The sequence below is a fragment of the Macaca fascicularis genome, chromosome 16 (genome assembly GCF_037993035.2).
Source record: "Macaca fascicularis isolate 582-1 chromosome 16, T2T-MFA8v1.1".
Classification (NCBI taxonomy): domain Eukaryota; kingdom Metazoa; phylum Chordata; class Mammalia; order Primates; family Cercopithecidae; genus Macaca; species Macaca fascicularis.
Genome location: NC_088390.1, coordinates 2,817,032 through 2,842,343, shown reverse-complemented (window position 1 = coordinate 2,842,343; position 25,312 = coordinate 2,817,032). Strand labels below are relative to the sequence as shown.

General features: G+C 61.5%; 1 protein-coding gene across 12 annotated transcripts; it reads left to right on the top strand.

Annotated features, from left to right (window-relative positions):
- Positions 1–23,093, top strand: CLUH (clustered mitochondria homolog). 12 transcript variants are annotated; one of them, XM_065532579.1, is made up of 28 exons: positions 1,652–1,994; positions 2,639–2,758; positions 3,866–3,901; positions 7,766–7,968; positions 8,778–8,949; positions 10,495–10,638; positions 10,808–10,932; positions 11,025–11,179; positions 11,279–11,404; positions 11,710–11,857; positions 12,062–12,154; positions 13,930–14,624; positions 15,573–15,796; positions 15,974–16,078; positions 16,254–16,354; positions 16,939–17,091; positions 17,185–17,247; positions 17,364–17,608; positions 17,913–17,997; positions 18,195–18,348; positions 18,432–18,571; positions 19,614–19,694; positions 19,771–19,896; positions 19,982–20,103; positions 20,366–20,459; positions 20,551–20,685; positions 20,774–20,847; positions 21,665–23,093. In XM_065532579.1, the coding sequence occupies exons 4-28, from the start codon at positions 7,780–7,782 to the stop codon at positions 21,846–21,848; spliced, it is 3,933 nt and encodes a 1,310-aa protein (XP_065388651.1). In that variant the 5' UTR covers positions 1,652–1,994; positions 2,639–2,758; positions 3,866–3,901; positions 7,766–7,779; the 3' UTR covers positions 21,849–23,093. The 12 variants fall into 12 exon arrangements, with proteins under 12 accessions (XP_015292931.1, XP_045231580.1, XP_045231579.1 ...); XM_074018214.1 differs by lacking the exon at positions 1,652–1,994 and having other exon boundaries at positions 2,618–2,758; positions 15,977–16,078; XM_015437445.3 differs by lacking the exons at positions 1,652–1,994; positions 2,639–2,758; positions 3,866–3,901 and adding an exon at positions 1–108.
- The last annotated feature ends 2,219 nt before the right edge of the window (positions 23,094–25,312 follow it).

Below are 25,312 nucleotides of genomic sequence, written 5' to 3'. Positions count from 1 at the left end.
GTAAAGCGTCCTGGCTGTGGATGGAGTCGGACCCGGCTCCATCCCTCGCTCTCTGCGTGACCTTGGTCTCGGCCTCCTCCACTGTCACATGAGGACACCAGCCAGGAGGTGAGGACCCAGGGGTCGAGGACGCGAGCAGGGGGCCCGTTCTGGCTCGGAACACAGTCTGGCGGGTCCATTCTGACACTTGAGCCCCATTTGCCATGTCCCGCCCTCGCCTCTCTTGCCCGTGCCCTACGCGGCCCTCCACTCCCTCGATAATCCCGCCGCACCCATTAGGCGGGAAAGGGCCTGCCCGGTGGGGAGGGCGCTGACGGTCACGCGAACACCGCAGATGACCGACTGCGCGGTCATTTAGCAAATTTGCAAAAGAAAACAGGGGATCATTGGGCAAGGGAGGGTTAGCCATGGCCGACCCAATCAGTCTCCACCCAAGGTCACGGTGCCCGCCCGACGGGCAGCGAGCGGCAGGGAGTCTCCCCGAGGCCCCGCCCCGAGAGGGCGCCCAGCCTCCCTGGGCCTTGAGTCAGGGTGCGTTGCCTTTAAGACGTTTGGGAAAGTCACCGCGTCCGTGGGCGGGGAACGAGGCGCGGCGCGTTTTGTCCCTCGCGGGCTGCCGTGGGCCGGGCCGGGCGCGAGGGCGGGGCAGGGGAACGGCGGGGGGTCAAAGGCCACGGCGCGCACCACGTGGGCCGGTGACTCCGTCCTTCCCGCAGCGGCCGCGGCGCGCAGGGCACTTGGGTTAGTGGCGCGGCGGGCGGCGCGGACAGCCGAAGCGGACGCCCGCTCCCGCCACCATGGTCATCAAGACGGACGAGTTGCCGGCGGCCGCCCCGGCCGACAGCGCCCGGGATCACGGCTCGCAGGCCGGGGGCAAGGGGCGGCCGGGCGCGGCCGGTGAGCGGGGCCGGGGCCAGCGGGCCGCCGGGCGGGGGGCGCCGGACCAGGGCGGGCGGGTTCGGGACTCCGCGGGGACCGTCGCCTTCCCTCCGCGCCTGGCCCGCTTGTATCTTGCTGGGGCCTCCACCGGGTCGCCCCCGCCCTGAAGGTCACCTTCACAGTCGCCCCCGGCTGCAGTCCGGGCTTCGCACGTGGGGTCCCGGGGAGGGCAGCCTCGGCCGGCACCCTCGGCGGGCACACGCGCGCCTCATCGCAGGGACACGTGCGCGCACACGCGGTTTCGGGGTGCGCCGCCGCCGCAGACCGAGAGAATCGGCGGCCCCACCCCCTCTGCGCCCGGGCATGGGAGCTGTCTGAGCTGGGGTCGCTCCGATGCTTGCGGGACGGCCCCCTTCGGCACCTGCTCCGCGTCGGCCTCCCAGGCATTCCCGGTGCGCAGGGCTGCAGCCCTGGGAGTGAAGCTCCGCTCGAGGCTTCCCAGGCTTGGTTTGTGGGAAGAGCACGAGGTGCGGGGCGTCCCTGGTTCATGCCCTGAGGCCAGGCTGTAACCGCAGGTCTTCAGGCTGTGGCGGCGACTCTCAGGTGTGTTGGCCCGCTCGGCCGACCTGGTGTAGGGGGCGTCTGCCTGTGCATGGGGCAAAACCGAACTCCTTGGCAGGGGGAAGTGTTTGTGCCAGAACTTGATCATTAACCTGCCTTATTGCGAAAAGTGGGTCAGACCAGAGTTGCTGTTTTTAAAGCAAAGGTCGTTAGTGTGGAGTCAAGCTCCCAGCGATCCCCCATGGTGGCTGTGTGGTGGTGACTGTGGCAGTGGCTGCAGCTTGTCTCGGGTGGGGCCTGCTTTCCCTTTCTCCTGAGCCCCTTCTCTTCCCTCTGTTACCTCCGCCGTGTCTCAGACTCCAGCTTTGGGGCTGGAATCCCCTTCCCAGACCTTCAGTCGTCATCTTCCTCAGGCCTGGGCTGCGGTCCTCTTTGCTCCGGGTGGCAGTGGGGGTGCAGAGCTACTCCTGTCCCCCAGTTCCTCCCGCGTCTGTCGACTGTCCTCAGTTGGGACTTGTGGTCTTAACGCCTCATCATCTCCCTTCCCAGCTTCAGTGAGTGCGCCAGGGCTGACTTGGGAATCAGGATGGGGACAGCGTTCGGCCCTCTGACCCTGTTCCCATCATAGCAGAGTTACCTTGGGGTGAGGGACAGGTGCTGGGGCAGTACTGCTGATTGCCTAGACAAGGCCAAGGTTTGGGCAGCACAGCAAATGCTGATCGCCCCAACCTACCAGCTTTGTGCTGATGTGGTTCTGAATCCGTGTGGGCAGGCTAGATAAGAGGAGTTTGGCTGATTTCCCCTTTAGCAGAGACCTGAAGAGTCGAAGTGACTTGCCCAAGGTCACACAGCGATTTAGTTGTTAAGGGAAGTGTTTAGATTCCAGCTCATGGCCAGCAAGCCAAGGCTGCCGTGGCCAGGCCCAGAGGAAGTTGGGACAGGCGTGTTGGTTTGGATCACATGCTGAGAACGAGGGGGCCGAGGAGCATCTGTTGGAGGATTTCTATGAGGGAATCAGTGAAGCCCCTTCCTAACTGTGCTGGTGGTGGGGCTCTGGGGTAAACTGAGTCAGGGAAGGGCACAGCTATTTGGGGAAACGGGGAGCATATTCGTGGGCAGGACATGGGCTCCTACGTCCCTGGGAAGCTAGTACAGGTAGCTAAGACTTACATTACAGCCAGCCCGGATCTGTTGAAAGGACGGAGCCTTAATGAAGACCCACCCCCCTGCAAGCTGGGGCCCACCTGAGCATCAGAACCAAGGCTTCTGACCTCTGAGATCCAGCTCTGGAAGGCTCTTCAGTCCCCTTAAGGAGGAGGTGATCAAGGCCATTGAGGGTGGGGGGCAAGGGTTGGTTACCTTCCTGGGAATACAGTGGCTTTTAGGGGTTAAGAGAACAGGCAGGTTTTTCAGGTCCACAGTGGTGTGTCAGGTTCCTTCTGCCCAGGGGAGAGCGGGAGGAGGAGGAGGCTGGCAGCTGGGGAAGGAGTCTAGGGGCTAATGGGAACTCCCCAAGAGTATCCTAAAGCTCCTCTCTTGGATGGGATGTGGGGAGAGCAGCTTGAGGAACTCTGGACTGTCCTCAGGCCCTGAACACCTGCCTCTGGCCTGGGTGGGACAGGCAGGAGGCAAACAGGTGCCTGGTCTGTGGGTTCTTCGATAGGCCGCCCGCCTGCCCCATTGCCTTTCCCTGAAGCCCTGGGCTCCTGGGACGGGTGATGCACCTTTTAGGACCCTACTTCCTGCTGGAGCCTCAACTGCCGAGGCCTTGGCTGGGGCGTGGCCTGGCCCTGGCACGATCTTCTGAGTGAGATTGTGCCTGGCTTGGGCAGCTCACAGGCCCTCTGAGGAGGCCTGAGTTTCTTTTCTAGTTCCTCCTGTCTGCCGCCTTTGGGGTCCCTGCGCCTCCAGGCCTGCTGGGGTGCGCTTTACCTCTTCACTGGCATCTGAGTTTGCGTGTATGCAGAGTGCTGCTGGGCCCCGTTCTCCCGCTCTGCGGAAGGCCTCCTTTTCCCCTCCCCGAAAGCTCACATCCTCAGAGGTGCGGGCGGGAGAGGAGGGAGTAGTGGCCCGAGGGTTTAGAGGCCTCAGGGGATGCTGTGCCTGGGATAGATCTGCCCCCCCCCCCCCCACAGTCTTGAGGCCTGGAGAAGGAAGCAGGTGCAGCCAACCTGTGGGTGCTGCCGGGCCCCTAGGGAGGGCTGCGCTGAGCGGGAGTGGGTCAGTAGGAGCGGGTCGGTGGGAGTGGGTTGGCAGGGGCTGGTCGGTAGCCTGCGCTCTGTGGGAGTGACTCAAAAGCCATGGGCTTGGGCATTTGACACACCTGTTTTTTCTTTTTTTTTAAACTTAATCCCAAATGTGATAGTAACACCTGGTTTTTTCTTGCTCTGGGTTGGCTGCCTCTTGCCTCTGTGACCTTGGGCAGCTGCTTCCTAGCCTTCTGGAGCCTCAGTTTCCTCAGGTGAGATGGGCTGGCCAAGCCAATTTAGGGAGCTGCCGTAGGTGAGATGGGCTGGCATGGTGGTTCAGGGAGCTGCCGTGGGCTGGGCCTAGCGTGAGTCCTGGCTCTGTGGTAACCAGAACGCAGGTGGTTGTCAACACTGCTCTGGGGTCACTGCCAGGCTGCCCTCCCCCGGCCCTGCCTCCGGAGGGTTAGAGTGTATTTTGTGAGGGGATAGGAGCAGAGGGGCTCTGCCTACGCCTGGTCCTTCTCCTCTGGTCATTGTGTGAGACAGAACCTTCCATGGGGGCTGTGAGGCAGCCCAGGGTCTGCCTGATCCCTGGTCCTGGAGGGGGGAGGGGATGGAGTGAGAGCCTGACTCCCGCCCACCCTGGGTAGGGTGGATGCTGGGGCAGTCCTCACTGGGCCCTGGCAGCATGTCAGAGGCCCTGGGAAGGCGCCCTGGCCAGCTGGGCTCCTCCCCCGCTGTGCGGCCGCCGGCCTCTTGCTGCCAGCTCTGCTCTCCCCTGGGAGAGACTTGGTTCCCTCCTGGTAGGGCCGGGGCTGCTGGGAAGGGAAGATGGAGCCTGCCAGCTTCTTGATGGAGCCTGGAGGCCAGGGGCACGGGTGCAGTTGTCCTCTGGGAAGCTGGGGGCCCATCCCCCTCCCTCCCAGCAGAACCAGTGGCTCCCAGGAAGGGGCTGGCAGCCAGGTCACCTGCAGGGGGCAGCAGGAGCCAGAGGTCCCAGCCAGGCCCTTGGCCCAGGGACAGCAGGGTGCTCAGTGTCTGGGACTGGTGGGCAGAGGCAGCCACCTTATGGCCTGGGCCCGGGTCTGTGCCAGCTGTTGGCGGCAGCTGGCGGAAGCGGTCCTGTTCACCCCCACTGGGGTGGGAGCTGAGGAGAGGACCCCCTTACTGGGCCCTGCCCCTGCCAGCCAGTCTCCTACGCCCTCAATCTTGAGGGGTCCAGGTACCCCAAATTCTGGGTTCTTTGATCCCCCTAGCGGCTTTGCCAGCAGTGACCCCCTCTCTAGGGGGCACAGGGAGGCGGGCCTGAGTGCTGATAGCAGCTCCCCCTGGGGTCCTGGGGCCATTGGGTTATCCTGGCCCACAGCCGTCCTTCTGGCCGACCTTGAGCGGGATGCCAGGCAGGGGGAGTGTGCCCTTCCTGGGGCTGCCACGGCAGGCCTGGCCCCGCTGAAACCCGAAGCCAGCCAGAGCTCCAGCCCCGGGCCGACTGGCTGCATTAGGGCAAGGGTAGCGGCTGAGGCTGGAACGAGGCACCCGGGCAATGCTGGGGCTGATGTGGAGAGCCGGCTGCCTGGCTGCCACGGCCATCCTGAGACTCCAGAGCCGAGGGCAGGGCAGCTGCCAACTGCACCAGGTGAGCACCGGGACCTGGTGAGCCAGCCAGTTGTGTGTGGGGGAGATCGCTGCGCCTTCAGCCAGGGGTGGGGAGACCTTCGGGGTTCCTTGGAGGAAGGTTCGGGGCAGGACATGCTGTCCTGGGGAGCGGAGGCCCATGGGCAGCCAGTCACATTCCTTTGAAACCGGATCAGGGAATAGGTACCCCCTGAGGGTGGTCTCCCTGGGCTGGGGAAGGAGAGTGGGAGCCGTGGCCGCCTTGCCTTGTCCTCCCATTCCAGACAGGCGGAAGAACACAGGCTGTCTCTGTCTAGGTATTTGACTCCCCGCTTCTGGGCTCTCACAGCGCAAAACCGCTGTTCGATATTGGGTGGGGGCTCTTCCTGCTTCTCCCCTCCTTCCAGGGGCTTTTGGCAGCCGGCGCAGCCTTTCTCAGGGACCCTGTGGGGGGTTCCTGGCTCCCGGCTGCAGGTGCCTCCACCTGGCTGCCCTGCTCTTGCCTTTTGAAAGCTGACCGACCACCGCCCAGCTGTCATCTGCTGTGTCCCTAGAGTCAGGCAGGTGTTCGCCTGGGGGGGCTGCTCCCTTGCTAGCGGCTTGGGGGTGTCCTTGCCGGGGCGGTTGGATCCTGGCAGGGAGGTCTTTGTGCATCCTTGTGCCTGGGAGTCCACGGCAGGCTTGGAGAGGGCGGGGTGGGGATGGAGAGGCGTAGCAGACACAGTCATTGAAAGTCCTCAGCAGGCCGCAGGAGGGGGTCTGGGGCCCTTTCTGACTTGGTTGACCTTAGGCCAGGCTCCGAGCCTTTCTGGGCTGCAAATACCCCTCTTTGGGGGAAGGGGGAAGAGACTGTCTGGGCTCTCAGCGGTCCTGTTTCTCATTGACTCGTGGGGTTCCAGGGAAAGGGAGTGGCTCTCCAGGCCCCGGGCTCTGCCTTTCTGTGCCGGCCTCATCCCCTCCCTGAGGCTTCTGCTCTGCGTTTCTGGTGGGTCCGGACTGGGACCACACAGTTCTGGGAGATGTACCTGTCCCCAGTCCTGAGAGCTGGGCAGGGAAGGGGAGGTGGGGTCTCGATGGGATGGGCAGAGCTGGGTGAGCTGTTCTTTCTGGAAGGGAACCCAGGCCCTCTTCGGAGTTGGCACCGTTGAGCTTCAAGCCAAGCCAGGCAGGTGAGCCTGGCTGATGGGCAGGTCCTGGGGCCAAGGTCCTCGTCTCCCCGATGGGTGCCCAGGCAGGCCTGTGTCTGCTGGAGGTGATGAGAGGCGGTCCTTGGCTCCTCCGCGGAACAAGGGGCTCTCCTTTGTTCCACTGGTGCCTGGGTAGGAATGCAAGGTTTTGTCACCTCCTCCCCACCCTGCTGGACGGGGTGCTGTGTACAAATATTGGACTTAGCTACAGGTTTGCAGTAAGTACCTTATTTATTGCCTTTTTTGTTGAGCCTGGGCAAGATAGAACGTGGTGGTTAGAGCTGGTGAGGACGCCACCCTGGGTGCAGAATGTCTCTGGGAATGAAAGGGGGGTGGGGTGTGATCCCGCCATTAAGGGTCGTTTGGGCAGGCTGCCGAAAAGGTTTATTTCTCCTGGGCCTTGAAGGGTGAGTCAGTGTTTGCTGTACTCAATGGGATGTCAGGGGCAGCACAGACACAGAAGCATAGCGGTGGGAGGGCAGTAGGCGGTCCCAGGCTTCCATGGTGTGATGTCCTTAGACCTCAGCAGGGAGCAGGCAGGAGCCGAGGCTGACTTCAGGTGGGTGCCTGAGAGCACTGGCCTAAGAAGCTTGGTCTTGTAAGCAGTGGGCTTCCTAGGAGGAAGGTGGCCCTGCTGAATAGAGGAAATGCCTGCCCCAGGGCAGTGGCTGCAGAGGCCAGGTCCTGTGGGTGGGTTGGGAGATACCTAGTGGGTGACTAGATAGAGCAGGCGCCGGTTTGAGGAGGAAGATGAGTTCCGTTCCTGCAAGACGAGTCTTCAGTGGTGCCTCAGGGCCAGCCACTTGTTGATGCCTGGGAGGCAGCGGTCTCCTTGGTCCAAAAGGCTGGAGAGGGGACAGGATTGGCCGTGTGAGCCACGAGGCAGGAGTGTATGGGAGGGGGTGGGGTCAGAAGGAGGAGAGGCTGGGCCCGGGCACACCCCTGCAGCCCCGCTGCAGCCTGGGACCTCAGCTCAGTGGGGATGGAAGAGGATGGGGCTGGAGGGGGAGGGGCAAGGGCACTGCGTGGGTCAGAGAAGAGGAGAGGAAGAGGGGCTGCTGCTGGGAAGCCAGGTGTGTTAGGGCCGGAGGAGACCCTTGGGTTTGGCTTGAAGGGTGGCTTTGGTGACCCTGGGGAGAGTGGTTTGGGCGGCGTGTTCAGGTTCCACACTACAGTGGGTCCAGGAGCAGTGGCTGGGAGGGCGGCTGGGTGTGTGAGTGGCCTGCAGGTGTGCGGAGGGCAGGGCGAGACCGCGCGGCTGGGGCGTGTGAGGTCAGGCGGACGGCACCCCGGACCAGCGAGGCTGCCTGATTCTGATCCGTTCTTGTCCCACAGAGCTGCCATCAGTCATGCTCTTAAACGGGGACTGCCCAGAGAGCCTGAAGAAGGAGGAAGGGGCGGCCGAGCCGCCCAGGGAAAATGGGCTTGATGAGGCCGACCCGGGAGACGAGACCACCGGCCAGGAAGTCATTGTCATTCAGGACACGGGCTTTTCTGTGAAGATCCTCGCCCCTGGGATCGAGCCCTTCTCCCTGCAGGTAAGATGGAGGAAGTTGTTGGGGACCAGGCCTGAGCCTGCTGGGGAGGGTGAGCTGGAAAGCTCCTCCTGCCCCACACTGTGGCAGGAAACTGAGGAACCCATGCGCTCCCCGGAGTTGCCCAGCTAGCGTGATAGACGTGGGAATCGAGCCCAGGGTCAGGTCATTGCCCCATTGCTAGAGGACGGCGACCCGCTGGGCCCGCCAGCCCTATGTGGGGAGGGGAGTGATGGTGGCTGGGTCGTGTTGGCATCCCAGGACTCCCCAGCCTCTTGCTCTGTGCCCTCAGGCAAGTCAGCTCTCTCTCGGCCGTGATTTTACCATCTGCCAGAGGGGAGGGTGGTATTGGGTAATCTCCAAGGGCAGAGCCAACGTGGAGGTCTTGCAAGCCGGTGACTCAGTGGGGAATGAGGCAGGGCCGTCGTGTGTCTCAGCACCCACAGGCTTGGGCCCCAGAGCACCCCTTCTGGAAGGTGAAAGCCATTTGCTCCAGGCCCCTTAGCACTGGGCAAGGACGGGGGTGAGGCTGCCGTCAGAATTCTGACCCCCTGTTCTTCCGTCTCCCCTTCTCCGCTCGGGGGTTGCTCCTGGTCTGCAGGGCCAAGTTGGTGGGCCACGCTCCAGGCTGCACACACAGGGCGTGGCACGTGTGGACACGGCCTGGATTTAAAAGCCAGAAAGTGGGAAGTCGAGTATTTGGGGCATTTATTCTGGGGACCAAGGTACTTTGGGCTGGGGACAAGGTGGTATTGTCCTTGCTCTCTGCTACATGGCCTCTCACCAGGGTGGTCGGGGCCTTCTCCCTGCAGGTGTCCCCGCAGGAGATGGTGCAGGAGATCCACCAGGTGCTCATGGACCGTGAGGACACGTGTCACCGCACCTGCTTCTCGCTGCACCTGGACGGCAACGTGCTGGACCACTTCTCGGAGCTGCGCAGTGTTGAGGGGCTGCAGGAGGGCTCCGTGCTGCGCGTGGTGGAAGGTTGGTCTGGAAGTTGGGCGCTTGCCCAGGGGAGGGTCCACGGAGGCAGAGGCAGGCAGCACCGTCCATGCCAGGGTCCCTGTGTCACAGATGAGCTCATGGAGGCAGGATTGGAGCACAGGTCTGCTTCTCAGGCCATCACACCTATATCTGCCAACTTCACAGCCCATGGGTTGAAGAACAGAGCCGTGGCTGGGCGTGGTGGTTCACGCCTGTAATCCCAGCAGTTTGGGAGGCCGAGGTGGGTGGATCACCTGAGGTCAGGAGTTGGAGACCTGCCTGACCAACATGGTGAAACCGCATCTCTACTAAAAATACAAAAAGTTAGCCGGGCATGCTAGCACACGCCTGTAATCCCAGCTACTTGGGCGGCTGAGGCAGGAGAATCACTTGAACCTGGGAGGCAGAGGTTGCAGTGTGCCCAGGTCGTGCCACTGCACTCCTGCCTGGGCAATAAGGGCGAAACTCCGTCTCAAAAAACAAACAAAAGAACAGAGCCATGATTCTAAAACAGAAAAATCCGGCAGTACCATGCCAGGGCTTGCAGCCAGCCCAGGCCAGGTCTGTAGAGATGAATGAGAAGTCCCAAAAGTTCCCTAGCCCTGGAGTGGGGCGGGCGGGCACAGTGAGGTGCCATCAGGTTGGTCCGTGGCCTTGAGTTTTCTGGGTAGAAGCCGCTCAGGTTCCCCACCCAGGGCCTGTTGAAAGCAGTGACGGAAAAGATCTGTAGCTCAACAGCGCCCACGGTTGATCACGGAACCTCTCCCCACCACCAAAAGAGCCGCCATTAAAGTCCCATGAAACCGCATAGTGGGCAGTGTTGACACTGGGGGCCTTGGAAAGTCCTCAGGCCCCTCCACGAGGCTGCCTCGGGAGAGCAGGGCAAGGCTGTGCTGTGGAAGCCCCGAAGCTCCAGGAGCCCTGTCCCCCCGAGGCGCTGGCGCACAAAAGCAGGCGGCCGTGTGTGCTTCCGAGGCATCTGGCAGAAAGTTCTTTATGAACAAAGATCCCTGCTTACCAGTAGGCAGAGCGTGTGTGTGTGTGTGTGTGTGTGTGTGTGTGTGTGTGTGTGTGTGGTGTCAAAACCAGAACTCCAGCTTATGTGTTCATAGTGGAATTGGAAAACGGAAGCCTAGAGTTGAAAATTAAGGCCGGGCGCGGTGGCTCAAGCCTGTAATCCCAGCACTTTGGGAGGCGGAGGCGGGTGGATCACGAGGTCAGGAGATCGAGACTATCCTGGCTAACATGGTGAAACCCCGTCTCTACTAAAAATACAAAAAACTAGCCGGGCGTGGTGGCGGGCGCCTGTAGTCCCAGCTACTCGGAGGCTGAGGCAGGAGAATGGCGTGAACCCGGGAGGCGGAGCTTGCAGTGAGCTGAGATCATGCCACTGCACTCCAGCCTGGGAGACACAGCGAGACTCTGTCTCAAAAAAAAAAAAAATTAAAACCACTACGTTAGCACCCCTGAAACCTGTTTGGTGCTGAGCAGGTTGTTCAGGGTTCAGGGCTCTGGTGACGCCGTCCCCTCCCACCTTCCTGACAGAGCCGTACACGGTGCGTGAGGCCCGCATCCACGTGCGCCACGTCCGAGACCTGCTCAAGAGCCTGGACCCATCCGATGCCTTCAACGGGGTTGACTGCAACTCCTTGTCCTTCCTGAGTGTCTTCACCGACGGCGACCTGGGAGGTGCGGGAGGCATTGGGGCCGGGGATTGGATCAAGGGGCGGGGAAAGGTGGGGGGCTGGAGAAGGGGCCGAGGGACCTGGGCCTGAGGCACCCAGACCAGGGCATCGGCAGGTGGGGAGACGGCTGGCCCTGGTGGCTCTGTGCTGAGGACCAGCCTCGGGTCCCTCAGACAGCGGGAAGCGGAAGAAGGGCTTGGAGATGGATCCCATCGACTGTACACCGCCCGAGTACATCCTGCCAGGGAGCCGGGAGCGGCCACTGTGTCCCCTGCAGCCCCAAAACCGCGACTGGAAGGTAGGATCCTGGGGGAGGGAGGAAGAGGGTCCCTGGCGGGGTGGAGGCCCCACACCAGAGGCCTGGCCCCTCAGCCTCGGCCACTCCCGCAGCCCTTGCAGTGCCTGAAAGTACTCACCATGAGCGGCTGGAACCCGCCCCCGGGGAACCGGAAGATGCATGGGGACCTCATGTACCTGTTTGTGATCACGGCCGAGGACCGGCAAGTCAGCATCACCGCGTCCACACGGGGCTTTTACCTGAATCAGTGAGTCCCTGCCAGCCCACCACGCCCCCCTGCCTTGCCGGCTATTCTGGGTCTGGGCAGACACCTGGGCCCCCGCTCAGTGCCCCCCTCGCCCTGCAGGTCCACGGCCTATCACTTCAACCCCAAGCCCGCCAGCCCCCGCTTCCTCAGCCATTCCCTGGTGGAGCTGCTCAACCAGATCAGCCCGGCCTTCAGGAAGAACTTCGCCGTGCTACAGAAGAAAAGGTAGTGCCTTCGCCCGCCCGCCTGTGTCGTGGCACACGGGGCCTGGGGTGAGCCGGCCCTGCACTCCAGTGCTTCTGTCTGGAGAAACCGCCCTGGGCCCCCAGTGCTGGAGTCCCCGCTCTAGGGAGCTGTCAGTCGGTGCCGAGACAGCAGCTGCGGGAGAGGGCCCGTGCGCTTCCCTCCGACTTCAGGGCGGTGTCTCAGGGTAGGAGATGCCAGGGCAGGCGGGGGCCTCAGGAGAGGGCCCGTGGCAGGGCTCTGAGCTTGGTGGGCTGCGCCATCTTCCCCTCCCCTGCCTGCCACAGGGTCCAGCGCCACCCGTTCGAGAGGATCGCCACCCCATTCCAGGTGTACAGCTGGACAGCACCCCAGGCGGAGCATGCCATGGATTGCGTGCGCGCAGAGGATGCCTATACCTCGAGGCTGGGCTACGAGGAGCACATTCCTGGACAGGTGCCTGCGGCCTGGCCCTGCCCTCGCTGGGCACCCCTGCCCTCCTGGGTGCTGGGCTGGTTCCATGCACTTCCTGGAAGCCCCATGCTTGACTCTTCATTTGCGAGTCTGGGGCTCTTCTCAGGAAGGTGGAAGGAGGGACTGCCCAGAGCAGGGCACAGGGCACAGGCTGAGCCCGTATCTCCCTCTCTGATCGCTCTGCAGACCCGAGATTGGAATGAGGAGCTGCAGACGACGAGGGAGCTGCCTCGCAAGAACCTGCCTGAGCGGCTGCTCCGAGAAAGGGCCATATTCAAGGTGCCTGCAGCCTCTGCTGACCGGCAGTCTCAGGCCCACCGTCTGTCTGCTGATGGGTTTTCTTGTGGACAGGAGGAAAGCAAGGGAGCCAGGGGCAGCCCTAACCCTGTCAGGTTCCCCAAAGGCCAGTCAGGGTGTCCTGCAGGGTCTGCTAGCCGTCTGCCTCCCAGCAGACCATCCCAGTACCTTTTTCTGGTCTCTTTGAGGCTCTGAGTCCCTGGGAGGAGCGGGCCCTACTTCCCATAGGGACTGAGTGTCCAGGGCCATCCAGCTTCCCGCCCTCCACTGACTGCTGCGGGGCTTTTGCCTGGGCGAGCGCTGGCCAACCGTGGCCCTTCTAGGGCGGGAGCTCATCTGCATTAACACTTTTAGCTGGCTGGGGTTTAAAAGTTATTAGCACTGGGTTAGTAAGAGAAATGAGGAGAAGTAGTTGCTTAAAAAAAAAAATCTCAGGCCAGCTTCGGTAGCTCATGCCTGTAATCCCAGGACTTTGGGAGGCCGAGACGGGCAGATCACAAGGTCAGGAGTTCAAGACCAGCCTGGCCAATATGGGGGAACCCCATCTCTACTAAAAATACAAAAATTAGCTGGGCGTGGTGGTGGGCAGCTGTAGTCCCAGCTACTCGGGAGGCTGAGACAGGAGAATCGCTTGAACTCAGTAAGCGGAGGATGCAGTAAGCTGAGATTGCACCACTGCACTCCAGCCTGGCGACAGAGCAAGACTGCATCTCAAAAAACATCTCAGCCAGGCACAGTGGCTCACTCCTGTAATCCTAGCACTTTGGGAGGCTGAAACAGGGGGATCACTTGAGCCCAGGAGTTGGAAACCAGCCTGGGCAACTTGGTGAAACCTTGTCTCTGCAAAAAATACAAAAGATTAGCCGGGCATGGTGGCATGTGCCTGTAGTCCCAGCTACTCAGGAGGCCAAAGTGGGAGGATCGCCTGAGCCAGGGGAAGTCGAGTGAGCTCAGATCTCGTGCCACTGCACTCCAGCCTGGGCAACAGAATGAGACCCTGTCTGAAAAAAAAAAAAAAAAAAAAAAACTTTCCATCGTTTTACTGCCTAGAGATGATAAATGTAGAAACAAAAACTCATTTCTCAGTTACCAACTTCCCCTAGAGATGGTGCCAAGTGCGTTATAGACACTATTTTGTGTAATATTTTGGACTTGTAAATACCTTTATCTGTTCAAGTTCACCTGGCACATAACTGGTGGGTCCCAAACTTGCCCACACTTGTTAATCACTCAGCTCTGCTGTCTCCCTGAGCACAAGTGTATTTTCAAAACATGGAGGTTTTGTTTGTTTGCTTGCTTTTTTGAGATGGAGTGTCACTCTGTCCCCCAGGCTGCAGTGCAGTGGTGTGATCACTGCAACCTCTACCTCCTAGGTTCAAGCAATTCTTCTGCCTCAGCCTCCCAAGTAGCTGGCACTACAGGCGTGCACCACCATGGCTGGCTGTTTTTTTTTTCTTTTTTTGTATTTTTATTAGATATGGGGTTTCACCATATTGGTCAGGCTGGTCTCAAACTCCTGACCTCGGGTGATCTGCCCGCCTGGGTCCCTCATAGTGCTGGGATGACAGGCGTGAGCCACCGCGCCCGGCCAAAACATGGTTTTGTTGCCTTTTTCTACATAATGAGGAAGCTCAGGCTCTGGGTCCCTGGGTTTCCAAGGCAGGGCTGGTTGCCTCGGCGGTCTAGGTGCGCTTGGCCAGGTGGATGCAGGCTCTCCTGGGCAGGGCCTCTTACCCTCCCCACCTCCACCCCCGCAGGTGCACAGCGACTTCACCGCGGCAGCCACCCGGGGTGCCATGGCCGTCATTGACGGCAATGTGATGGCCATCAACCCCAGCGAGGAGACCAAGATGCAGATGTTCATCTGGAACAACATCTTCTTCAGCCTGGGCTTCGACGTCCGAGACCACTACAAGGACTTCGGGGGGGACGTGGCAGCCTACGTGGCGCCCACCAACGACCTGAACGGCGTCCGCACCTACAACGCGGTGGACGTGGAGGGGCTGTACACGCTGGGCACGGTGGTGGTGGATTACCGCGGCTACCGCGTCACGGCCCAGTCCATCATCCCCGGCATCCTGGAGCGGGACCAGGAGCAGAGCGTCATCTACGGCTCCATCGACTTCGGGAAGACTGTGGTGTCGCACCCGCGGTACCTGGAGCTGCTGGAGCGCACGAGTCGGCCCCTCAAGATCCTGCGGCACCGGGTGCTCAACGACCGTGACGAGGAGGTGGAGCTCTGCTCCTCCGTCGAGTGCAAGGGCATCATTGGCAACGACGGGCGCCACTATATCCTCGACCTGCTGCGCACCTTCCCCCCAGACCTCAACTTCCTGCCGGTGCCTGGCGAGGAGCTGCCTGAGGAATGCGCCCGCGCCGGCTTCCCGCGCGCGCACCGGCACAAGCTCTGCTGCCTGCGCCAGGAGCTGGTGGACGCCTTTGTGGAGCACAGGTGAGGGGCGGCCTGCTGGGCCAGGGCGAGGGCCAGCTGCAGGGAATGCGGGCGCCCTGGGTGGGGCTAGGGCTGGGTCCTTGGAGAAGCGCCGGAGAGTGAAGAAGGGCTCCGTCTGGCCACAGTCATTGGAGACCCGTCCCCACCTGCCCTGTTGTCAGGCTCCCAAGTGCAGAAACCAGGGCTGCAGACTCGTGAGCACTCAGGCGGGTGACCCGGCTGCAACGGCGCTGTTCTCTTAAGGAGCATTAGGAAGTCTGGGTGGCTGTGACTGTCCCAGTGCTGGGGCGGGCAGGTGGGGCACCGGGGGTCCCTGCCGCTGGTGTGTATGTAGGGTTAGGAAATGGCCATGTCAGAGGTCCCACAGTGTGAGTAACTCTTTCAAATGCCAGTGGCTTCCTGTCACTTTCGAGAGCCCTGAGCCGGATGGGGAGCCCTTCTTGTCCCATCCCCTCCATAATGCAGCCTTTTTTTTTTTTTTTTTTTTTTTGAGATGGAGTTTTGCTCTTGTCGCCCAGGCTGGAGTGCAATGGCGTGATCTAGGCTCACCGTAATTTCCGCCTCCTGGGTTCGAGTGATTCTCCTATCTCAGCCTCCCGAATAGCTGGGATTACAGGCGCCCGCCACCACGCCCAGCTAACTTTTTGTATTTTTAGTAGAGACGGGGTTTCTCCATGTTGGTCAGGCTGATCTCGAACTCCCGACCTCAGGTGATCCACCTGCCTCAGCTTCCCAAAGTGCTGGGATGACAGGCGTGAGCCACCGCCCCCAGCCACCTTCTATTTCCTCTCTTGGGAGATCTTGGTTTTTCTGCGTTGACTCGTGCACACCGGCCAGAAGGTGCCTCATGCCTGCGGGGTGTGGAGCCCCAGCCCCGGGAGCCTTGGGCCAGCAGAGCTCCTCTCCCCGATTCCCAGCTCCTGCTGTGCCCTGTCTCTTCTGCTCCAGGTACCTCCTCTTTATGAAGCTGGCTGCCCTGCAGCTGATGCAGCAGAAAGCCAGCCAGCTGGAGACCCCCTCCTCCCTGGAAAATGGTGGTCCTTCCTCCTTGGAGTCCAAGTCTGAGGACCCTCCAGGACCGGAGGCGGGAAGTGAGGAGGAGGGTAGCAGCGCCAGCGGCCTGGCCAAGGTGAAGGAGCTGGCAGAGACCATCGCCGCAGACGACGGCACAGGTGAGGCTGCTGCAGATGCCGGGGGAGAGCCCAGGCTGGCCCTGCCAGGGTGGCTTATGACCCCACCTGGGAGAGGCTGGCAGATGTCTCTGCGAGGAGCTAGGGGGCGAGGCGTGGGGCAGCCCAGCTCCGCCGGTGGCAGAGGGGACCCGCGTCTCATGGAGCCGTGTCTCACAGCAGACCCTCGGAGCCGGGAGGTGATCCGCAACGCGTGCAAGGCGGTCGGCTCCATCAGCAGCACCGCCTTCGACATTCGCTTCAATCCTGACATCTTCTCACCAGGCAAGTGGTAGGGGCCGGCCAGTGCGGGAGCCCTCCGGGACCAGAGCTTCTCTGGGGGGGACTGGACCCTTGGGGCTGGTGGGTTTGTCCCCCATCTGAGCGCTTCCCCCGCCAGCCACAGGCAGCATTTGTCTTGCCACCGCCTGGCTCAGCCTCTCTGCTCTCCCTTCTCCAGGGGTTCGCTTCCCTGAGTCCTGCCAGGATGAAGTTCGGGACCAGAAGCAGCTGCTGAAGGACGCGGCTGCCTTCCTGCTCTCCTGCCAGATCCCTGGCTTGGTGAGGGAGGGGCTGCGGGGCTAGGTGGGGCTTGCGTGGTGGGTGCTGGTCCCTCATCCGTCTCCGACTTGGAGGCCTCTGAACACAGGATTGCAGGAGTTATTTCTTCAGCTTTCCCTGAGTGGGTCTCCCCGTTTGACAGATGGGGAGCCTGACTCCCAGAGGTCAAGGGCTCGGGCCCTGCTGAGCCCACCGGGTGGACCGGCAGCTGGGGATCCAGTCTTCTGACCCGTGGGTGGTGACACGGCTGGGGGATGGGGCAGGAGCTCAGTGGGGGCTGCCCATCCTCCTCCTCTCGCAGGCTCTGCACCTGGCCCCGGGGTGCTGGGTGCGCTCCCCCAACACTGTGGCCTCCAAGCCTCAGGACACGGGGCTAGGGGTCAAATAGTGGCCCCAAGCAGGCACCTCTGCGTCTCCCACCTCTGCTTCTGCCAGAGGCTGGGCACATTCCCACATCCTGACTGGGAGCTAGAGCCTTGGGGGTCCTTCTCCAGAGGCTCCCGGGATAGCTGTGCTCCCCTAGAAAGACTCAGCTGGGTGGGGGCAGAGGAGCCGGGCGGGGCCTGACCTGCTGCAGCCCGCAGGTGAAGGACTGCGTGGAGCACGCGGTGTTGCCCATGGACGGGGCAACGCTGGCCGAGGTGATGCGCCAGCGTGGCATCAACATGCGTTACCTGGGCAAGGTGCTGGAGCTGGTGCTGCGGAGCCCGGCCCGCCACCAGCTGGACCACGTCTACGTGAGTGCTGCCCGGGCGGGGGCGGAACGGGAGCTGCGGGGCTGGGATGGAGGCGGGGGGCCTGACCGAGACCTCCCTTCTGAATCCTTCCAGAAAATCGGCATTGGAGAACTCATCACCCGCTCGGCCAAGCACATCTTCAAGACGTACTTACAGGTGCCACCCGTCCGCCCCGTGGCTGGCCATGGCCTGCCAGCATGGTGTGGGGCCTCGGGAAAGAGCCTGAGGTGGGGCTGAGGGCCCTTGTGACTTGGATCCAACCTGTCTTGCAGGGAGTCGAGCTCTCCGGCCTCTCAGCCGCCATCAGCCACTTCCTGAACTGCTTCCTGAGCTCCTACCCTAACCCCGTGGCCCACCTGCCTGCCGACGAGCTGGTCTCCAAGAAGAGGAATAAGAGGAGGAAAAACCGGCCCCCCGGTGCTGCAGATAACACAGCCTGGGCTGTCGTGACCCCCCAGGAGCTCTGGAAGGACATCTGCCAGGAGGCCAAGAACTACTTTGACTTCCACCTCGAGTGGTGCGTGTAGGGCGTGGCTGGGACGCGGCTGGGACGCAGCTGGGATTGGGCAGATGAGGCGGCCACCACTGGCTCCCAGATGGCATCTAAGGCCTTTGGTCATAGGCCAGGGAGTCGGAGGAGAGAAGAGGTGTGGAGATCACTGGGTGCTGGAGGGTGAGGGCAGCCCGGAGGCTCCCAGGAACTGGGTGGAGGGTGGGGCAGTGTTGGGGGCCCGGGCTGGACAGTGTTGGGGAGCTGGGTGGGACAGTGTTGGGGGGCCCAGCGGTGCTTGGGCTGCTCAGGCCTCCTGCTCCTTCCTCAGTGAGACTGTGGACCAGGCTGTGGAGACCTACGGCCTGCAGAAGATAACACTCCTGCGGGAGATCTCGCTGAAAACAGGGATCCAGGTGGGCACGGCTCAGCGTCCCCACTGCGTCCCACTGCATCCCCGCCGCGTCCCTGCTGCAGGCTCCCACCCCCGACCGGGGACACAGGGGAGGTGGCTTTTTCATAGTAGCCATCTGTGCGCAAGCATTGGTGGGTTGGGAGGTGCCAACTCTGAGCCCGGGGCTGAGGCTTCCTGTGTGTGGGGGCTGCTCTCCAGGTCCTGCTGAAGGAGTACAGCTTCGACAGTCGCCACAAGCCCGCGTTCACCGAGGAGGACGTGCTCAACATCTTCCCCGTGGTCAAGCACGTCAACCCCAAGGCCTCGGATGCCTTCCATTTCTTCCAGAGCGGCCAGGCCAAAGTGCAGCAGGGTGTGTGGCCGGGTGGGGCTGGGTGGAGGGGGGGGCTCCCCATGCCCCGTCCTGACCTTGCTCCCCCTGGGGGTGCCCTGCAGGCTTCCTGAAGGAGGGCTGTGAGCTCATCAACGAGGCCCTGAACCTGTTTAACAACGTCTACGGAGCCATGCACGTGGAGACTTGCGCCTGCCTGCGCCTCCTCGCCCGCCTCCATTACATCATGGGCGACTACGCAGAGGTGGGCCTCAGGCACCCTCTGGGCTGTGGCAGCAAAGGCCTGGCCTCTTGTTGGGGGATGAGGAGTGAGGGGGCCCCCGGCGGAGGAGTGGGTGGAGTCCAGGGAGACCCCGGGAAGTTAATCGTTCTGCCCAGGCCACCTCTGGCTCCACCCTTGTGTAACTGTGTCCTGTGGAGAGCTCAGGAGCCCCCTGTGCTGTGGTGAGGTCAGTTCTGGGAGGCGATGGCAGGGGGGTCAGCAAGACTGCCTACTGAGAGTCCGTGAGTGGCAGGAAGCATGCCACCGAGCTCCCGCGTCCTCTGTGCCCAGTGCAGGCTGTGGGGTTCTGGGTGCCCTGCCTGGCGGGGCTGGCGGAGGCTGTGGGGTTCTGGGTGGCCTGCCTGGCCGGGGCCGGCGGAGGCTGTTTCAGGGTCCACATGTCTTAGGATCCCCACTCTCTGCAGTCAAAGGGACTGTTCTGTCTTTTGTTTATAAATGGGTGTCTTTGGTTTTTGGTTTTTGAGACAGTGTCTTGCTTTGTCACCCAGGCTGGAGTGCAGTGGCGTGATACCGACTCCCTGCAGCCTCCACCTCCTGGGCTCAAGCGATTCTCCCGCCTCAGCCTCCGGAGTAGCTGGGACCACAGGCGTCCGCCACTACACCTGGCTAATTTTTGTATTTTTAGTAGAGATGGGGTTTCGCCATGTTGGCCAGGCTGGTGTCAAATTCCTGACCTCAAGGGACCTGCCCCTGCTCAGCTTTTTTTTTTTTCTTCTTACGTTTTTAGTAGTTTTAGGTTTGTGTTTGGGTATTTGTGGAGATGTTGTTGGGCGTAAGACCACGGGTGTGTGGAGCTCTCTGTGGAGTCTGACCCACCCCTCAAGGTGTTGCAGCGGCTGCTGTTGACCCCCCTGCTGCCTTGTGCAAGGGACAGACCCAGAGCGCAGCTGGAGAGGACAGGAGTGTGCAGAGCAGTGCCGTGTGGGCTGCTGGGCCGGGGCCAGGCGGGCTCTGGGTGCAGGGGTGTTCCCACGCCACAGCGACCGCCACCGTCTCTCCCCAGGCCCTGAGTAACCAGCAGAAGGCAGTGCTGATGAGCGAGCGGGTGATGGGCATCGAGCACCCCAACACCATCCAGGAATATGTGAGTGCCGCCTGGGCGGGGGCCGCGAGGGGCTGGGGTCCGCGGCCACCCTGACCTGTCTCGACTCCGCCCGCAGATGCACCTGGCCCTGTACTGCTTCGCCAGCAGCCAGCTGTCCACGGCCCTGAGCCTGCTGTACCGCGCCCGCTACCTCATGCTGCTGGTGTTCGGGGAGGACCACCCCGAGATGGCGCTGCTGGACGTGAGTGCCAGGGCAGGGGGCGGCAGGGACCCACCTCCGTCCCAGGGGACCGGGAGCTGACCAGGGCCCCCCCGCCTGCCCCCAGAACAACATCGGGCTGGTGCTGCACGGGGTGATGGAGTATGACCTGTCGCTGCGCTTCCTGGAGAACGCGCTGGCCGTCAGCACCAAGTACCACGGGCCCAAGGCCCTCAAGGTGGCCCTCAGGTGAGGCGGCCGCTCGCCCAAACTCCAAGGGCCACAGAGGCCGGTGGGGGCGTCCGGTGGGGGCATGGAAGAGGCCCAGTGCTCTGGCTTCCTCGGACACCCGAGAAAATTTCTCTCCACCTCCCCCTGTTTGCTGAGCCTGGACTTGATCTTCCCCTCGGTGGCTTCCAGGGAGGGATCTAGAGGAGACCCCCGGCCCCCGAGTCAGGCCCCCACGCCCAGCCCTCTTATGCCCTTCCCTCGCCCCGGCGCCTCCCGGCAGCCACCACCTTGTCGCCCGCGTCTACGAGAGCAAAGCTGAGTTCCGGTCGGCCCTGCAGCACGAGAAGGAGGGTTACACCATCTACAAGACGCAGGTGGGCAGGGTGCGCTGTGGCAGGGGCGGGGCTGTGGCAGGGGCCACGGGGCGGGCCCGATCCCTTCCTGCCTCTGCCCGCCTCCCCGCAGCTGGGCGAGGACCATGAGAAGACCAAGGAGAGCTCCGAGTACCTCAAGTGCCTGACCCAGCAGGCCGTGGCCCTGCAGCGCACCATGAATGAGATCTACCGCAACGGCTCCAGCGCCAACATCCCGCCGCTCAAGGTGAGGCCTGCCGGAGACGGGGCGGAGCGGCCCCTCCAGCCCAGCGGGCGCGGGAGCCCCGCTCACGGCTCCTTTCCCCGCCCCGCAGTTCACAGCCCCCAGCATGGCCAGCGTCTTGGAGCAGCTGAACGTCATTAACGGCATCCTCTTCATTCCTCTCAGGTGAGCCCCCACCCCGCTCAGAAGCGTGTCCTGGTGGTTTCTGTGTTTTGAGTGGGAGCCCCGCTCTGTCGCCCAGGCTGGGGTGCAGTGGCGCGATCTCTGTCACTGCCAGCTCCGGGTCCCGGGCTCAGCGGCCTCCCGAGAAGCTGGGATTACAGGCGCGCACCCGGCTGAGTTTTGTGTTTGTAGTAGAGACGGGGTTTCGCCCTGTTGGCCAGGATAGTTTCAATCTCTTAACCTCGTGATCCCCCCGGCTTGGCCTCCCAAAGTGCTGGGATTCCAGGCGTGAGCCACCGCGCCCCACCCCTTACTTTACTCAGCATCCTCCTATTCCATGAGTGAAGACCTTGGTGTTTCGGCTTCACACAGTGTATCTTGGCGTCTTCCCATCCAGTACCTAAGAAGTGGCTTCGTTCCCTCCCCACCGCCTCCCCTTCCACGGCGGGGTGTGCCTGAGGAGCAGGCCCCGGGCTCCCCGGGTGCTCCCAAGCAGTGTGGCCTCATGGGGGGAGTGGATTTAAAATGGTCGGCAGGGCTTGGGAGCAGCGCCGCGACTCCACTTTCCTCCATCTGTTCTGGAGGGAGGCCGCAGAGGGCAGTGACTGGAATTGGGTGTGAGGGGAGCCCGGAGACTGGGTCAGGTGCGGGGTCCTTACCTTCTCCATGTCCAGGGACCTTCGGCCTTCAGGAGGGAAGCACTTGTTCACACACGTTTCCCACTGAATAGAGCAGAGCCTGAGTTTATCCCAAAAGCCAGGAGGGTGGTGGAGGGCCCAGGACTCCTGAGACCCACCTCCATCCCCGCCCTTCTCTTCAGCCAAAAAGACCTGGAGAATCTGAAAGCCGAGGTGGCGCGGCGGCACCAGCTCCAGGAGGCCAGCAGAAACAAGGATAGGGCCGAGGAGCCCATGGCCACCGAGCCCGCGCCAGCGGGGGCCCCAGAGGACCTGGGCTCCCAGCCCCCGGCCGCCAAGGACCCTTCTCCGAGCGTGCAGGGATAGAGAGGGAGACAGACGGACAGTCGGCCAGCGGCCCCGTCACCAGGGAGCCAGACTCCAGGAGAAGGGGGCGTGCCTGCGGGCGGAAGAGGAAGCAAGGCCCTCTTCTTCCACGTTTCACCCCACCCCACCCCCGTATCTTCCTGGGACCCTGGCCTGCCTGCCCCGCAAATGGTGTTTTTGCACTGGTTCAATGAATATATGATGCAGAGGCCCCATTGAAGACACGTGAATGGCGCGTGCAGCCATCAGTTCCCGGCCGGGGGGCAGGTGTTCCTCAGGCCCCCGCCCTCCAGCAGGCGTGTGCGCGTGCGTCCGTGGCTGTGAGTGTTGACCGTTCCTCTCCCCTGTACATAGCCCGAGCCAGTCCTGCGTGGGTGGTGCACAGGTGGGATTTCTCAGGTCGTTTGTATGGTCGACATGATGGCTGCTGCTTTTGCTGCCACTACCCCTAGGCCCAACCTCTCTGAAAGTTCAGGTTTAAAGCCAAAAAGCATGGTGGGGAGGGGCCTTTCCTGTGTCCTGGGATGGGGAGCCAGAGCTCTGTGGCAGGGCTGGAGGGTTTGGGGTGCACTTTAGTTTGGGGCAGGACAGGAGCCGCAGGGCTGTTTTAGTTGTGATTGGCCTGGTGTGGCTGCTGCTCCCAAATGAAGGGGTCAGGGTTGGCTGTGCTGGGCCCTCAGCCCGTGTGCCCGGCCCTGGCTTGTCTGCCCTCAAGCCCAGTGGGTGGCGCTGCCATAGGCTCTGGCTCGGCTCCCTGCTCCCTGCACCCAGCTGGGCATACGCTTGGGGTCTGCAGTCTGAATGTATCCCTCTCCTCGTTCGAACCTGAGCTGCCTAACGCACAGTGGGCGGGGGCGGGGCTGGGGGAAGTTACAGGTGCCGATGTGATGTCACTTCTCTGGAGCCCAGCTCCCTTCCTGGTCTGAGACTAGCTCTGGGGGTGGTGGGGGCCCCCACAGGCCCCGCTCTTCCTGCGCCCCCCTTCCTGTGCTGCTGCTCTGTGCCTGCTGTCAGAGCCCTGGTTGGGGAGGACGTGACCACCCTGAGACCTGGAGGAGACGGGCGTCCGCCTGGGTTTACGGAGAGCTGCTTTTGGGTGTGGTCTGTGCAGACACCTTGTTTCAAAGGGGATGGGCGTGAGCTAGCAAGCAAAGTATCCCCACCGCTGAGCAAGAACTTTTTCTTGTTTTTAAACCATCACGTCCTCATTTCACATTGGAATAAAGTGAGTTTTTGAAACCTGCGGCCGCAGGCTCACCTGAGTGTTCTGTAACCCGGTCTGGGTGGATGGTGAAGGCTGACAGGAATGTGACTGGGAGAGGAATAGATACAAGTGAGGTCAATTTCGAGGTCATGCTTACATTGTCACTCGAGCAGGAGGTAAGGGGGTGGAATCACAGGCACTCAGCTGGAATTCACCGAGCTGCCAGTCAGTCACCAGGCTCGCTGGAGTGTCGTGCAGGCGAATGTCACCTGTCATTGGGCATAGAAGAAATGCAGTGAAGGCCAGGTGGGGAGGGGTGCTGGGCTGTGGGGCCAGGCCCTGTGCATGCTGATCCCGTGAGGTCATTAACACCCCCCCGGCTGGGCACCTGCCCATGTCGCTTCATTCAAGGTGGGAAGGAGGTTGGGTAGCACTCACAGAGGTGAGACACTGGGGGCAGGGAGGAGGGCCTCAAGTTTGCCACCCTTGGGTAGGATTTAGAGAGCCGAGACTCAGGCGGACTTGAGGGGCAAAGCCTGTCTCTGTTTATTTAATTTATTGAGACAGTTTCACTCTGTCGCCCAGGCTGGAGTGCAGTGGCACAATCTCAGCTCACTGCAATCTCCACCCCCGGGGTTCAAATGATTCTCCTACCTCAGCCTCCCGAGTAGCTGGGACTACAGGTATGCACCACCACACCCGGCTAATTTTTGTATTAGCAGAGAAGGGTTTCTCCCTCTTGGCCAGGCTGGTCTCGAACTCCTGACCTCGTGATCCACCCGCTTCAGCCTCCCAAAGTGTTGGGATTACAGGCGTGAGCCACCGCGCCTGGCAAAGCCTGTCTCTAGAGGGGAAGTTGAGCACTCAGGGCAGCTGCTGGCCGCGGCTCGCCATCTGTCTCCAAGAACAGGCCCTCGGCCCCACCAGGAACAAACGCCTTTTGGGATGCTTGGAGAGATCTGTACGTCTCGGAAATTCTGAAAAGAAAAAAATTCCAACCCTGAGTCTGTTAGTTTTCCTGAGCCAACTGGAGAAAAGGTGCTTCTGACCTGGAGGTTTTAGGTGACAGCCGGGGACAGCCACCAGCAAGTGGCCTGCTCCAGAAACCTCCCGTACTTCCAGCAGCCCCAGCCCCAGCAGCTTTCGCCATTTCACCGGCGTGTCCTACACATGCTTTCCCCTCTCCTGAGTTTTGGGAACATGGACCACACGTTCACGCACCTCTCAAAATGGGGCCTCCTGTGAAGGTGCGAACGGATCAGATGTGGTTACCATTGTACCTCCCATCACCTGAGAGGCCCGTGTTTCCTGGCTGATCCTTTACGCGTATTAGTGCCCTCAGACATCTTTTCACGACCCAAATCACAAGGGGCTGTTTCCATAAAGCAAGTGGAGGCTCTAGGTGTGAAATCCATTCTTTTGCCTTCCCTTCTTTTAGGTGACAGGTTTCAATTTTTTAAAAAGTGGGGTCCTGGGCCGGGCGCGGTGGCTCATGCCTGTATTCCCAGCACTTTGGGAAGCCGAGGCTGGCAGCTCATTTGAGGCCAGGAGTTCGAAACCAGCCTGGCCAACATGCCAAAACCCCATCTCCACTAAAATTACAAAAATTAGCCGGGCATGGTGGTGGGCACCTGTAATCCCAGCTACTCGGGAGGCTGAGGCAGGAGAATCGCCTGAAGCCTAGGAGGCAGAGGTTGCAGTGAGCCAAGATCACACCACTGCACTCCAACTCCAGCCTGGGCAACAAGAGTGAGACTGTCACACACACACACACACACACACACACACACACACACACACAGAGTGAGAGCCTGGGCAACAAGAGTGAGACTGTCACACACACACACACACACACACACACAGAGCCTGGGCAACAAGAGTGAGACTGTCACACACACACACACACACACACACACACACACAGAGTGAGACTGTCTCACACACACACACACACACACATTTAATTGGGGAAATTTCTACATATCCTACAGCTGGAAAGTAAGGTATCCTGATGTGGCCCAAATTTTCCTCTCCCCTACCTCTAAGGTCTAAACTACCAAATCAATCAGGCTCCCCCTCCAACGCCTCACCCCGCCCAGAGTGCAGGCGCAGCCATCCTTGAATGGCAGGTGAAATGCCCTCATTTGTGAGTAAGCCATTATTTTATTTTTGAGACAGAGTCTCAAGGTCAGGTGATCAAGTGGGAACGAAGATGATAGGAAATTGTCACAAAGGAATAAACCCCACATGTTCAAAGTGA

Coding starts and splice junctions, on each gene's coding strand:
- CLUH (XM_065532575.1), top strand. CDS start 4,698: ATGGCCTGGGCCCGGGTCTGTGCCAGCTGTTGGCGGCAGCTGGCGGAA. Junction 5,266..7,765: donor GCAGCTGCCAACTGCACCAG/GTGAGCACCGGG, acceptor CTTGTCCCACAG/AGCTGCCATCAGTCATGCTC. Junction 11,180..11,278: donor CGGGGCTTTTACCTGAATCA/GTGAGTCCCTGC, acceptor CTCGCCCTGCAG/GTCCACGGCCTATCACTTCA.